Below are 15708 nucleotides of genomic sequence, written 5' to 3'. Positions count from 1 at the left end.
CACACGCAAGAGAAGGAGTGTGTGCCAGTGTGTGTGTTTGTGTGTGTATCTGGGGATGTGTGTATTTTCCAGAGGCTATAACAGCAAGGTTACACCACAACTGGAAACAGATGAGCTTAGCAATTAATGGGCTGAACCTAAAATAAATTGCAGCTGACTGTTTAGCTCTAAAAGACATTACATGTTCCAGAGAACAGATGTATTGATCTAAAATAAAGACTTCAGGATTACTGACAAAAAAAGTATTTTATATTTTTAAGAGTGTAGTAATACTGTACATGGTTTCAAGATATATATAACAAAACAATAATAAAATGTGCAATGAAAATAACCCAAACATTTCTTCTTCATGTTCAACTTCAAGTATTTTTTTTCTTCTTTCTTTTAAAGCGAGTGATTTGTTTCCATCAAAACCTAAGAAATAAAATGACTCCTGTTTCAGAAGACATCAGAAAACGTTAAAGAAAAATGGAATATATTTTTAAAAACTCAAGGCACAAGGGTTAAACAATTTCCCGGCTCCATTGTCTGTCCAAACCATGCTATGTTTTTACTTAAGCAGCACAATGACCTCCGACAAATACGTCTATCCATGCTGCTTAGTATATCTGATTCCTAGGCTTTGTATAACAGTGGGAGGAAGCTCATGAAGGAAGAGAAGAAGAGTGTCTGTGACGCTTGTTCACGGCCCTTTAATCCAAACTGATGGCCGTTCTGTACATCCCATCATGATGTGCACGATAGTCACACTGATGGGTCTGGTGTCCTCTACCCTTCACCACTCTTGATTGGTTTACTCCCAAAAAGTAATAAGCCTGGAGAAAAAGAGAAGAGCAGATTTTTAATAATAAATTCTTACTTCATACATTAGCCTCTTGTGTGGCTGATAGTGTTATACAGTGCATTTGTAGTGAGTTGTGACACTGTTACCACAGCTACTGAGTTAAATTGGGCACTTGACTACTGCTGCTCTCTTAAGGAAGCATCGCTGTGGATTCCTGGACTATGAGCTCATAGTTCAGACTTACATACTCAGTGACTAGTTTCAGTAAGTAATATGTCATGTTGTCATGTGATGGCACAACTGATTGTGTTCAAAATGTGGAAACGCTGAAAAAGATATATGGGGGCCTAGCTCCTCGCCCCAAAAGTCTATTTGTCAACAGGTCAGCGAAATACATAAGAAAAGGCCATGTTTGTGTGTGTGTGTGTGTGTGTGTGTGTGTGTGTGTTTAAAAATACGTGGCTGCCTGGTGAGGGAGAGGCAGGCAGATGTTATTTTGGAGGCTCTCATTGCGTCTTAATTATGTCCTCAAGTGAGAGAGCATTTGTGTCCTGAGTCGACTGTGGTGACGTTCAGGCCGATGGCCATAGTAATGAAAGCTGACACGACTTAGAGTGGAACATCGACACATTGATCTACACATAAACACTGGTACCACTTGTAAATAACCTTTAGCCTGAGTGCTTCTGAGCCGTGTGCCACCTCATTTCCCAAAAGAATCCATGTTTTCATTCCATCCAATCACTGCACCTTGTCTCAACTCCGACCACAAGAGGGGAGATTATCATGGGTTGAACTGATTGGAGACTTTGTTTGTTTTTATGGAAATGGTTTAGGATATCTGGAAGTTTTCAATTAATAAAACGTATACCGATACATTTACCCTTGATGTGTCTGAGGGATGCTTTGTCTTGGGTTTCTTTTTAATCTCAGTGACAGTTAGTAGGCCTACTGTGAACCTGAGACAATCCACCTATGAGAGGGTGTGGTGCTGCTGTCCCTCAGACACAACACACATGTGTAATTCTTAATAAGTTACTACATAGAATAACCTCCTTCAAACTTATTTTCTATATTGTATGAAAGCCCTAGTCTAATTCGCCTCCATCACAGGAAGACTTACCTTCACCAGATCAGAGCTCCTCATCCTCCCCAGTGCTGCCCAGGTGTGCGGACAGGTGCCGGTTCCGTCCCGTCTGCACGGCCTGCAGGTTCTTATAGCGCACCAGTGCCAAAGCAATCTCCGCGTTCCACGCTGTGCCGTCCTGCGGACACCGAAAGTCAATCTCCTTACCCGTAGCCATGACCACGGTGAAATACACCAGCCCTCGTTTGTACTCCACGCAATCCACAGTGGCCATGCGCTCAAAACGGAGCTCCTTGGCTTTGGAGCCCCACGCCGAGCTCGGAGCATCACCGCCGCCGCCGCCGCCGCTTTTGCAGTTATGGAGACGCAACCCTTCCTCCGTAAGCACGCAGCGCTTCTTCTTCCACAGCTGGAGGAGCCCGCTGCTGCGCTTCTCCAGCAGCCCGTCTCTCATCACTTTGGCCGGGAAAGACATGGCCGCACTGAGCCGGAGTCTTCAGAAAGAGCCGGAATATAGGAAGTCTTCAGCAGTGATTCGTCCCAAGATGTGTCCATTAAACACACGTCTCGTGCGTTACTGTGCGGCGCGACGCGTCACTCAGGAAAACATACCGGTACGGGATATGTCATGAATAATAGCAGCCAATCCAACAAATCGTATATATTCTGTGTGTATATATAAATGCCATGCGCAATGACAACACTAGAGGTTGGTCGGCTGGTCTGGATATGTTTGAACATGCCCGGCTCCTCATGTGGACCTTCCCCGCCTCCTCCTGGTGACGGCAGGAGGAGATCCGCGGGCTGTTTATGAAATTCCCTGTGTGTGTACGTGTGTGTGTGTGTGTGTGTGTGTGTGTGTGTGTGTGTGTGTGTGTGTGTGTAGAAAGAGATTACACAGCACTGTGCGTTGTGTTGGGTCATGTCGTGTGTTTAGCCACCTTCCCCTATAAGGTCACATTGCACCTCTTTATAAGTAACATTTGTTTCAAGAAGCTTTACATGTTTGATTGAAATCACATGTAGCTCCATTGTCTGCATTGTCTTGTGTCTCTTTTCAGAGCTGGAATGCGAGTGGGTGGAAGCTGGATGGAAGTCAGAAGTTAAAAATATGTGAGCGTGAGAGAGAAACACATTGTAAAAAAATATCTTTATTCAGCAGGTATTACCGATCTTTGTAAATGATTTGTTAAATGTAGTGTGTTTGTGCAATTGCAGTTACAGATACATTATATTTTATATTTGGCTACATTATTGTAAACCACTACACCTTAAATAGGAAGGTATGTTTAAAACCAATGTAAGCCGACTTAATGATGTAAATGATCATTTAGGAATTGGTTCACAAGCTACAAAGCCTGGCTGATTCCTCTGAAGTTGCACTGTTCTCATGGTAAAGATTAATTATGGCACTACAACGTGTTGTCATTCTTCACAGCCCTGATGGTTGCATGGCATGTGACAAATGAGCTTTATGGGTGGAGCGAAACTAATTCCCACGGCGTCTCTCAAGATACTGGATGTATCTTTACTGTAATGTGTAATGCATGCGTCACTGCAATGTTATGAAAAGAATGGACACAATGATTGTGTGACATTTTACACATACACACACACACACACACACACACACACACACACACAACGCATACAGCTTCCCTCATGTTATTGTCTATTTTCTGCACCAATTAAAAAGAAACAATGGCACAAACAACTTTGTTTATTATCATTCTGTTTGGAAAGCATAACAAAAACACAAAAAAGCAACACTTACTCTATTACAAGGGGGAAAGGGGGGGAAGATCAGAAGGTGCAAATCATCATTGCAGCATGAAAAAGATGAGACATGTTTGAGTATTCAGTATGGACCCTATCCTCCACGTGGATGTAGTCAGGTGGATGTTTAAAGGCAGCAGTCTGCCCTCTGCAGTCAGAAGACAGTTAGCGCAGCTTTCTGCAAACATGTCAACAGAGATCTCAGTGGTCTGCTCTCTACTGAGTATTCACCAGCGCCCCAGCTCCCTGTCCGTACCCAAACCCCTTGGGACCAAACTGTTTGCCATAGCAGGCTGAAAGAAGGAGAAAACAACGTAAAAACACAATACAGACACAAAACAACACTTGGAAGCAACATCACATCCTTTCTGTTAACCGCAGGTGGTGCACCGCTGCGTGTAGTTCAAAGCTATCCAACTCGCTAGAAGCATTCGTCACATTTGGGCAACGAGTTATGTTTTCAAAGGCGTTCGTCGCAAAATCAGCGTTGAATGCATTATTTTCACAAAATTCGTGGCAATCCGATACAGATTGTCAGCTCTGCGGACCTGGACGCTGCAGCGCGACGTGAACTTCACACCACGTACGTGTGGGGAAAATAACATCTGGATGTTTGCATACTTCTCCAGGGAACGGGAGACAGAAGATATGCAGGACCACGATAATTGAACTAATCTAACATAAATCGTAACTGGATAATTGTAGAAAGAAAACAAATCCGATGTGACAGTTCCGTGCAGTAGAGAAAACAATGTTACGGCTCATGGTAGCATTCTCTGTTTTCTTTTTTCTCTCCTGCTAACATCACCCTATGAGAATATTACTGAGTAAAGTAATGTTACGGTTCCAGTGCCGTGGGCACACATTTAGAAAGGGGGCCTAATGTTACTGCTTCAAATGGAGGTAATACACCCTTCTCACTACTTGTCAAAGGCAAGAATGTAAAGATGTAAAAATGGCTCCATATCAGAGGCCTGGAACTGACTCACCTCAATGAAATGCAGCCATCCTTAATGTTTTCCTACTTTGACAAGTCAAAACGTCTGTCATGAAAAACTTAATTTATGTATAATGCTTGGAAAATCCTTGACTGGGCCTGGCATTAACATCTAAAACCCAAGTTTAAACCAACACATGGGATACGAGACCTGGAAATGAATTAGCATCTTGCACAAATGCTACATGAGGCAGAGAGATGCACTTCAATAACAACTATAATAAAAGAGTTCTGAGCCTCTTCTTTAAATTCAACACAAACATTACAACAAGCAGTTAAATGAGTGAAACAAGCTTTTGAGCTATTTTTCTTATTCCTTACAATGTTCTTGTGTGCTTTAGGATATATTTATGTATTGCGGGTCCCTCTGCTGTATTCTTGTGGTTATTCAACTCAGTCATGCATTCACAGGCCAGTGGAAATGTGATTGTTGCATCAGATCTTCCCCTGTTGATGTGCAACCTTGTTCTGATAATAGTGCCACTGTATATGTTGTGTTTGTATTGTATGGTGTATCATATATAATCAGCTTTTTCAGACAATCACGATCTTGTTGTCTGCAACTCCTCGGCCTCTTCATCATGAATTAACTCTCAGAGTGAACTTGAAAGCGGTTGTAAATGCATGTTATTAAGGTCCATATTAGGTCTGGTATATTTTTATGTTTGATCAGTTTAGCGGATGTGTATGGAACCAGATGCAAACCTAGGTATTGTGTTAGCTGTGACAGTATGAACAGGTTACATGTGTATTTAAAAAGGTGTGCAGTACTAGCAAGTGACGCTTTACCTTTGCAGTAGAGTTCTCCATCCTTATCAGCTTGTGTGGTTGACTCAAGGCTCTTATTACATGTGGCACAAGTGAAACATCCAATCTTATGCCACGCCTATAGATAAATAAATAGAAAATACATTTTTAAAAGGGATGTATTTTTTGCAAGCATGCAAATGCGTGTGCATGTGTGCGTTTTCCCTTACACTCCCAGCTGCAATCACTTTCTCAGCAGCGTAGACGGCCTTGCCACAACGAGGGCACTTGTCGGACCCTCCAAACTTCTGAGCCAGCTTGGATGGGTTTGGGTTGCTGCTGGGACGATGAGGAGCAGGTCTGATGGAGACAGAGAGAACCCATTGGTAAAAGGCCTTTAAAAAAAGTCTGCGAGGTGTGTGTGTGTGTGTGTTACTCACTCTTCATGTGTAATACCCAGAGACTCTCCCCGGTCCATGCTGAGTGTCCCTGCTCCCTGGCCATAACCGTAACCTTTTGGCCCGTACTTCTTGCTGTAGCACGCCTTGCAGTAGACTTCCTCCATATGAACAGCTATAGTTGTGCTGTCCAAGTTCTTCCTACACACCACTGCAAAAACAAACAGTAGCATGCACACAAACACACTTACATGCATGTTTTTTAAAAATGTACTTATATGTCCACATATTCTTCAGCCCATTTATCTGAACAGTTTCCTTTTATTGAACAGATCAACTGAAGAAACATATTCTCATCTAAGGTCCATCACAGGAATGTCAAACAAATAACTCTCACAACTAAACCGACATATTTGTCAAGTTGAGTCACAGAAACATGTTGTTAGTGTTTATATGACAGAATTATATCTTCCAAAGAAGAATATAGGTTATTATATGAGTATTAACATTATCTTGTTATCCTCTTTTTAGCAACCATGACAGCTTTTTGTTTTATATTTCGTATTTTTCGTTGAGAGTAGATGACCAACAGTTCACATTAGGTTAGGATGACTTGTGACTGTAATGACAAGTGACACGTTTAGGAAGTTCAGCGGTTTCCCCGTTGACAATGACAGGAAGAAGCAAAGAGTTTACTCACTGCACAGGAAGCAGGACTTGTGGAAGCTCCGCCCATCACAGAGTACCTCTTCTGCAAAGTAGACGGTCTTCTGACAGCGGCCACACTGGTTTCCTCCTCCTAATGGCATGCTTTAGTAATTGCATGCAGCATGAACACAGACACAAGAACACACTGTGATACCAGCTTTCTAGTTGTCTAGAATCTGTCAATAAATATACAGAACAAGAGTGAATTGGCGGGTAAATAAATAATAAAATGCTGTGACTGTGGCTTAGATAGTTTATAGGTATTCTTAAGGCATGCAGTTAAAATATATGTTCATGATGTGGTTTAAAATTCTGTCATTTACATTTGTAAGTAGGCTTTAAATACAAAAACAAATCAATGAACTAATTGCTTGACATAACCATCAAGCAAACACATCTACTTGAGTTTCTTCTCTATTTAAATATTCAGATTTGGTGGCTTTGCAAAGCCAGACCAGTATTTTCACTCTTGCCACTCCTTCTGTGAAGAACCAGCAAAGCCAGCAGTGAAACAGAAAATACCAGTTGTCTTTGTCTTTGTTAGCTAGTGACGATATCGACTTTCTTTTGAAACGTGAAGACATGTGGAAGTAACATGAAATGTGACTTTCATGAGGAGTCTTAAAGTTAGTGGAATGTGAAAGACCCTGGCATCCTGTCAGTTTCTACACAGCCTGTTTCCCAGCACGAGCCTCCCATTCCCGTCCCTTCTGTCCACATTCACATTCCTCAAACTGCAAACCCTCCCACCTCCCTACCCCTGCCTGCCTGCCTCATTCTGCATCACTTCTGAGTTGTGGGTTTGTTCTATCTGAGCATAATATGGAATTGTAATTTCCCATGACCCATGAAGGCACTTTCTTTGTGTGCCTGGCCATACCAAGTTACCTCGCTACAGGCACGTGCACAGATAGAGCCCTAGTGGTGCTCAAGCACCAGCCCTTTTGCCCTGGATGAGAAAAGTGCCCTTTTTGCTGGAGACACTTTTTTCATTCTTCAGTATTTAAGAATAAACATTACTCTTTCTGTCATCAAGTCCCCCCAAATGTGTTTTAATATCCGACGGGGCATTTATTTGAGTTCTTGTGAGAATTTCGCCCCGACATGCTCCGCGGCGCTCACGAGCCTCCCCCCCCCGCCGCGCCCCTCCCTCCTCCTCCTCCACTTCCTCCTCCGCGCAGTGCTCCTCGCGCTACTAAACGGGTGCACCTCCTTCTCCTCTGACCCGCAGCCTCAGACACACAGGTCATGACGGTGTTTGTCCCCTGACGTTGTTTTCTGATAAATCAACCACAACATTAGCGCTGCTGAAAAGATGACGTCACTACTGGTCCGACGTTTCCTAAAAAAATAAATTTAAAAAAAACTCACGACATACTGATTTCAAAGCCTTGCAGCTGTTTACTGGCGTCATGAAGAGAGAGAGAGAGAGAGAGAGATAACAGGCATTTTCTTTGTGTTGTATAAATGCCGTTTAGACAATTTCAAATATGTTGAAAGTATGTTCATAAATGTCTCGAGAATTCACAGCTAGAAAATAGCAGCTAAACTATTCTAACAATGATAGCTCTCGGTGTCATGCTATCCCTGTGCCTCATTGTTTTATGTGTTATCTCTTTGTTTGGTCTGTTCCAGTCTTACAACGACCAATCTTGTAGAAAACGGACAAGACAGCTCAGTAAAATAGTTTTAATTTACAGTAAAGTAACAAGACAAGTGATCCAAACTATAGTTTCTAGTCTTCATCACTTTCAATAACACATTTTCGCTGCTTCTGAATTTCCTCTTGGCTGTTGATGATGATCAATATCGCTCATTTTGAAAAGTCAGAGGGCATTACGGATTCGTATCAGACCAGCGAGGAGGGCGATACGTGGCTGGCATGACGACCCATTAGCCAATCAGAACGCTTGTACTGTTGCCATATAATAATTCATCTTTATTCATAAAGAATATGTAAGCTAGCGGTCTGATGCTGCCCAGAGGAAACGCAGGTCGAGGACAGCATCATCAGTGTATTGCTGCTTATGCTTCAACTCAGTCAGAATTCTTTTTTTTTGGCAATGGGTGCCCTTTTTTGGGGGTTTGAGCACCTGCCCCCCCAAAATGTATGTGCACGTGCCTGCCTCGCTACTTCGCTACCTTTTTTTTTTTTTAAATACAACATCAACACCAACATTAAACATAACTTCTTCACTGCGGATGCCACAATTGTAATGTTCTGGTGATGGGCATTTAATATACATGTGTTAATGTTACATATAAAGCATGTTCACAATACAATAATAGATAATCACTTCAGCAGGATTGTCACATATTAAATAATGTATAAGTCTGTCATATACAATAGTTGTACTGGAAACTACTACATTCATATATTAATCAATAAACAATAAAATACAACCTCAGAAGGCTGAACTGAGGAAGGTCTGAAGAAACAGACCTGAAGCAGAATAAGTAGGATGTGAAACAGAGGAAATGAAAGGTCTTGATTCTCTGATGAACTGAATTATCAAACTGTGTTGCAGTTTGTATTTTCCACAGTCCTGGAAACAGGACCCAACCTTGCTTTTACTGCCAGTAAAAGCAGAAATTTCAGGAATATTTGTTGTGGTAGAAAATGATCCTTTAAGAGCTTTCCAGCAGCCCAACTAGGAAAACATGACTAGATGTGGTCAGTCAGAAGTCTCAAATAACTCTGAACTCCTTCATGTTGTTTTATAGGCAAGATAATCAACGAGGAGCAGAAAAAAGACGGTAGAAGCTTGGACATGAGACAAGAGTGTGTAATGGTGTAAAGATTACTCCAATCCGAGCTAAAGAACAGGGTAGGCTAACAGATGGTGGAAAAAAACAGGTTAGTCACTTCATTAAGATGAACTACATGATTGGAGATGAATTCTGGTACATGTTGATGATTGCGGGTCTGCAGGTTTAGACATGTTGAACATGGACTGTTGTGCAGGAATGTTTAAATATAATAGAGTTAAAGAGAAGTAAGAGGTGAAAATCAATCCGGAAGTTTGTTCATTAAATAAATGTGTCTGCATGTGACATCTGTGAGATTTAGTGTTTAAAATCAGTAGAAGTTGCTGATTATTCTATATCATTCAGAGCATTGAGATCTCTGCTGACTGTAATTGTTTTTCTTGTAGCCTACATGAGTGGTCCACATTTTGTTACTGTTTAACTGCATGAATACCACTTTGCAAACATAGCTATTCAAACAAAAGGAGTCCCCTCTGGCCTGACTTACACAGAAAACACATTTAAAATGTGTCAGACTGTTTTTCCCATCATGCATCGGCACAAAGAGTAGGAAATGAGACACAGTAAGAGGCAAACAGTAAGCGTAAGCAGGCTGTAATGTGTGAACATTTCTCACCTGTAGTTAGTAGGTGCTGTTAGTCAGTGATGACTCAAACAGGCTCAGACAGTGCGGTTGGTTTGTTCCTCTGTTCCAGATGTCATGAAATGAAGGAGCTTCTGTTGTTGCTGCTTCAGTCCGCAAAGTTATGGCGTGTCGAGCAACAGGGGAGTTTCTGACTGAGTGAGAGAGAGAGAGAGAGAGAGAGAGAGAGAGAGAGAGAGAGAGAGAGAGAGAGAGAGAGAGAGAGATGAATGGGGAGGGATCTTGGATTGAAAAGCTGTGTGATTACTTACACCGTGGAAGAATTAGAGCCAGAAACACAGTGAATAAGGAAGATACACTCTATGCAGAAAATATATAAAGTATAACACAAAGATCCAGTTCACTTTACTCAATGTGTTGGTCCCCTTTCGGTCAATCTCAATTGGATATGATTGATCAGACTTTATTAGAAATTGTTTCATTTAAAAATTTTTTTTTTGTGTGGAACATTATATTCTGTTTTTAATATTTCTTGTTTTTATAAAAAGGCCAAAAGTGGTGAGTGGTGCAAAAGCATTTCTTTTAAAAATGCTTCATTATTAATTTACATGTTTCATTTGTTTTGGGTATTTCTGCAGGCCTCATTCATTTATTTCCCGGCTGATATTAAATGGCAGGATACTAAAAGTAGGTTAATGTATGAAAACATGTGGGTTCAGGCTGGGTTTTACATGAAATCATGCAAAAAGCCTCAATCCACATTGATGAAGAAGTTGTATTGTGTTGACGTTTTCTATCTTTTTCTTAATGCCAGTCTTGAAGTTTCATGGTGAGGGATAACCTACCCGTTATGTAATATTTAAACCTGAGAATAGAGAATAGGACTGTTGGTCGACATTAATGGAGGATACTTCCTTCCTGGATTACTTTGGTCTCCCTCTAGATTTCTTTAAGCAGGAGTAAGATTAGTGAGTGTTGACAAGATAACCTTCCAGCTGACTGCATCAAAAATAATGTACATTGCTCTAATTCTTGATGGTTGCAGATTTTGACTATTGGTATTCTTTTCTCCTATTCTGTGTTTTATCTCATGAGCCAGTAAGGTCATCACACTATCTTTTACAAAAAAATATGTCTCGAGGTTAACAACCCTTTAACAGATAAGCAGTTTGAGGAGTTAAATGGTAAAATGTGTTCCCTCTTACACAGTAAATAGGACGCAATCTCAACAGCCTTTGTACTTTATAACCCACAGCCTTAAATAGCCTTTAGGCACCAGCTGATAAAGGTCAATCTGAGATGTTCAATGGATGAGAAAGCATTATTTAAATTGGATTGAAGAGCTGCTTGACAATGTTGACAGATGAAGCACTGGAGCATCCGGCTCTGTGATTGAGCCATCACCACCAGGTGGAGCACACCTCTGTAGGCGACTTGAGGCCACATCAGCAGCTACTAGAATAACACGCTCAAATCTCTGACTAAACTATCAGCAATCTAGTTGCATTGTGGGTATTGTAGGTGCCATGCCCTGAAAGGCAAGATAAGACATTGATTAAAAAAAAGACAATTTCTTGTTCGATTTTAAGCCTAACCTTTGAACAGCCCTGTCCGTTGTCCAACGTATGTGGAATGTGCCCTTACAAATGTGTTGGTGGAAGCTATGTATGTATAAATATATATCAATAACATGCAGGATGATAGACCTCCTGCATGTTGGGTGTTGTAGATCACGGAGACGCGCGCAGGAAAGCCAATGCAAATCCAACATTGAGAAGTGAATATCAATTGTTGTAATTAGAAATGTTAAACATGTTAAAGAAACAAAAACACTCAGGAGAATAAATCAGGGCTCCAGACTAACTTTTTTAACTAGGAGCACAGTCGCTCCTAACTTAAAATGTTAGGGGCGCACTTTTTCCTGGGTCAAAATGGGTCTTGGGTGCTCCTTCTATTCATGCAGTCGAGCTATTGAGTGCGTGATCAGCAGCTGGCCGCTCGGTCCATTCACACACCTCACTGTTGTGTATTGATCAGACAAGACACGCTTATCAACTCCAGTGTTTCCGATCACTGAAATCAGTATCTGCCGATCACCGATAATACCGATCACTGAAATCAGTATCTGCCGATCCGATAATACCAATCACCGATCACGGTGTTGATTGAAGCATTCTATTTATTGTGTAGCATTATTGCCTAGGACTATGAGGAAATACATATATAAAGCAACTCAAACATTAAAGAAATTACCGATTTCTTTAAACATTTAGGACTTTACTTTGAAAAATGTCCTAATTGATACATTAAAATAGTTTGATTGCTATTGTAGGGGATTTCAGATATGTATGGAACACATCTGCATTATTCATTTCCTGGAACTCTTGGGGAAATCTATATACAGGACTTTTCTTAACATACAAAAGACTGACTAATTTTTATAAACTCTTCCTTGGTCCAGTAAAAATGTTAGCATAATTTAAGCTAAATCTCAGAAACTATCTATAAAGATACATCAGTTCATTGTTTACTTTTATATGTTAGTGTATGATTTGTCGACATCTTATTTTGATAAACGGATGTTGTTTCACGTGGTTCTTTCCGCTAACTTTGCAAAACCGGATGTTGTCACTTAAATCCTTCCGCTAACTTTATCAAAATCCTCGCGCGCTCCTGATGGAATGCGTTTACCGTGAACATCAGTCTATAGGGGCAGACATGTGAGAGTCGGCTGAGTCGACCCAGAGATTCAACTCGGGGGACGGGGACGCCGCTCGGTGGTGAGGATCCCCTCTGACCTCTCACTCTGCGGCCCTCGCCCTCGTTGCGTCTCCGTTGCGGTGCGCCTCTTTTCACACATTAGCCCCCCCCCACACACACACAGGCCAGCCTTCTTCTTCTTCGGTTTTCGTCTCCTTTCTTCTTCTTCTGGAGTTAATGTCGGTTAGCAAACCAGTCATTCAGGCATTACCGCTAACTATAGTGGGCTGAAGTGTAGAACAAGTTTGTAAACAACAAAAATATTTAATAACAAAAAAAAGAAATCTGCTAATTTACTGGTCGCGCATGCGCGAGTTGATGAAAAATTTACTCGCACTGTGTCTAATTTTAGGCGCAAAATGCGACCATTTGGTCGCAGTCTGGAGCCCTGTAAATAATCAAATATGTTTTTTAATGTACATATAAACACAACCAAAGTGGCAAGTTCCACACATTTAATATACATGTATTTTCCGTAAACATTATTTCACTTCAGGCACAAACAAATCCACTGTAACATGTTGACACGAATGCACACACATCCTGATGAAATGTGTTGTACTCTGTATAATGCCTCGGCCGCCTCAGCTTCTCAAAGCGTGTTAAAGCTGTGGGAAGTGTGGCCTCGACAATCTCCACCTTCTTTGAGGCTGGCACCTCCCATCCTATCCAGAACTTTGAGGCTCAGCTGGAGACGCTGTGGACACGGACTCTGCTGAGAAGGCTTCATGCAACAGCAGCTCAAGAGATATCACTGCAACAGTAGTCGTACATACCAGTTTCAATAGGTTTAAGTAGCCGGATACTCAACGTACATCCATGACATCGGAGCAACGTGTTGGCCTGATTGGGCAAGTGGAGAAAAAGATTGAAACGAGTAGTTTTTTTACATGAGCTAATGATGAAAGTAACGAAGGAGTGAACCATCCTGCTACCTTCTCATCTCTGTTCGGAGTTAAACATGCACAGTATTGATCAGGCATCAAGCTCAACATGATGATATTTGGATACTTCACTTTTATTTACTTTTATTTCAATACGACCTCATTAGCTTATTTTATACAAATAACATAACATCATGGTATGCGGGTATGACCTACCTCAAGGAGTTCGACGCCTCTGCCATGCATCGTTGAAAACCGCGGCCTTGCGATACAGATTCTTGATAGAATCAAAGGCTAAGGGAGCAAACCCTAACAGAAAACCATGCTATCGTGGCAGCACAGAGGGCGTTTGATGAATGGAACTCCCAGCATCTTCCGACCAGCCACAGCAGGGACTAATGGTTCGCATCTGTCTTAACGTGTTCTTGCCGGTGTGACACTACTGTTAAATCCCCGAGAGTGCTGCTAGTAACTTGCAAAAGCCAGCAGCACTTTAACACTCTTGCAAGCAGCTTTCTACAGTGGGGAGGAGCGGGCTGTGGCAGTTGCTGAGAAAATATGGTTGCCCGGAAAAGTTCACAACCATGATAGAAGGCCTACATACTGGAATGGTGGCCAACGTCAGAGATAGGGGGGAGGTCTCGGACGCCTTTGCTGTAACAAATGGTGTCAAACAGGGATGCGTACTGGCTCCTACACTCTTCTCCATCTTCCTGTCAGCGATGCTTGAAGAGGTTTTCCGAGACATGGGGGATGGAGTCTACATTCACATTCAGTCACGCCAGAGTGCTGACCTCTTCAACGTCGCGCACTTCAAAGCGAAGACAAAGACCACAAAGATATTGGTGAGGGAGCTACTCTTTGCAGACGACAGTGCACTAGTTGCCCACTCAGCAGAAGAGATCCAGAGAATTGTAGAAGTGTTTGCCACTACATCAGTAAAGTTTGGCCTGAAGATTAACATCAAAAAGACAGAAGTGCTGTTTCAGTCGAACTCTGTAACAACCAGGGAGGAACATATCATGGTCGATGGCACCATTCTGAACGCTGTACAAGAATTTACGTACCTCGGCAGCACAATAGTAAGAGATGGCGTCATCGAAGCTGAGATACAAAGGAGGATGTCAAAGGCTAGCATGTGCTTTGGTCGCCTTCGCGAAAGACTCTGGAACAACCACCATGTGTCCACAAGAGTAAAAGGCAAAATATACCGAGCGATCGTACTTTCCTCTCTGCTGTACGGGGCCGAGACATGGACAGTGTACAGGAGTCAAGTGAAGAAGCTACACGCTTTTATGATGAGACACTTGCGGTCGATCATGAAAATCAAATGGCAGGACAGGGTGACCAACATGGAGATTCTCAAACGAGCAGGACTCCCTTCTATGGAAGACCTCCTTATCAGAAAGACTCTCCGCTGGACAGGACACCTTCTGAGAATGCCAACCGACCGTCTGCCGAGGCAGATTCTCTACTCGCAGCTACCATCTGGAGAGAGACACCGTGGCCGCCCTCGGCTCCGGTATAAAGACACGATCAAGAGAAATCTTAAGAAAAGGGAAATTGAAACCAACTCGTGGATATCTCTTGCGCCACAGAGAGATGCATGGAGAGTGGCTGTAGGGTAGTACAACACATTGAAAGCAGTCTTTGTAGCTCTGCAGCCATATGATGATTATACAAATAACATAGTAATAGACAAAGTAAATGTGCAATGTTGGTGTTTCAGTCCACAATTGAATAGAAACATATTAGTAATGCCATACTGTTATAATGAGGAATGGCAGCTTGATTTATGTAGCACATTTCAATCACAGACACAATTTAAATTGCTTTAGATAGTTTGAGTAGAGCACTAGAATGACACTTAAAAAGAATAAACGATAAGAAATAAAATACACAAAATTAAATAACATACAAATAGAAGAGATCAGAAATTCAGTTACAGTAGAGTTAGTGTAACTGTTTCCACAAATGCAAACAAAGACGTTATAGTGCCATAGAGGACAGCAGAGTCCATTTAAATGTAGCTACGATGTTTTTTCCAAAATCAGCAGAATACCCTGCATGTGAGTATAACTCAGCTAAATCAAATTGAATGTTATTAACATAATAAGGATAATAAACCCTCAGATAAATAGTCTGGCGACCTGTACAGGGAATTCCCTGCATTCGCCCAATGTAAACTGGGATCACCACCCCATCAGCTTATCAG

At 41.8% G+C, this 15708-nt stretch overlaps 2 protein-coding genes across 2 annotated transcripts; both read right to left on the bottom strand.

Annotated features, from left to right (window-relative positions):
• Nucleotides 1–227: 227 nt before the first annotated feature.
• phlda3 (pleckstrin homology-like domain, family A, member 3) lies at nucleotides 228–2616 on the bottom strand. The gene is made up of 2 exons (XM_056422849.1): nucleotides 1908–2616; nucleotides 228–815 (listed from the first exon to the last, which is right to left on the bottom strand). The coding sequence occupies exon 1, from the start codon at nucleotides 2344–2346 to the stop codon at nucleotides 1918–1920; it is 429 nt and encodes a 142-aa protein (XP_056278824.1). The 5' UTR covers nucleotides 2347–2616; the 3' UTR covers nucleotides 228–815; nucleotides 1908–1917.
• Nucleotides 2617–3575: 959 nt separating this feature from the next.
• csrp1a (cysteine and glycine-rich protein 1a) lies at nucleotides 3576–10029 on the bottom strand. The gene is made up of 6 exons (XM_056422845.1): nucleotides 9883–10029; nucleotides 6490–6599; nucleotides 5832–6000; nucleotides 5622–5751; nucleotides 5434–5530; nucleotides 3576–3940 (listed from the first exon to the last, which is right to left on the bottom strand). The coding sequence occupies exons 2-6, from the start codon at nucleotides 6596–6598 to the stop codon at nucleotides 3864–3866; spliced, it is 582 nt and encodes a 193-aa protein (XP_056278820.1). The 5' UTR covers nucleotide 6599; nucleotides 9883–10029; the 3' UTR covers nucleotides 3576–3863.
• Between the last annotated feature and the right edge of the window lie 5679 nt (nucleotides 10030–15708).

The sequence above is a fragment of the Pseudoliparis swirei genome, chromosome 9 (assembly GCF_029220125.1).
Source record: "Pseudoliparis swirei isolate HS2019 ecotype Mariana Trench chromosome 9, NWPU_hadal_v1, whole genome shotgun sequence".
NCBI classification, from domain to species: domain Eukaryota; kingdom Metazoa; phylum Chordata; class Actinopteri; order Perciformes; family Liparidae; genus Pseudoliparis; species Pseudoliparis swirei.
This window is presented reverse-complemented; position numbering and strand designations above follow the sequence as displayed.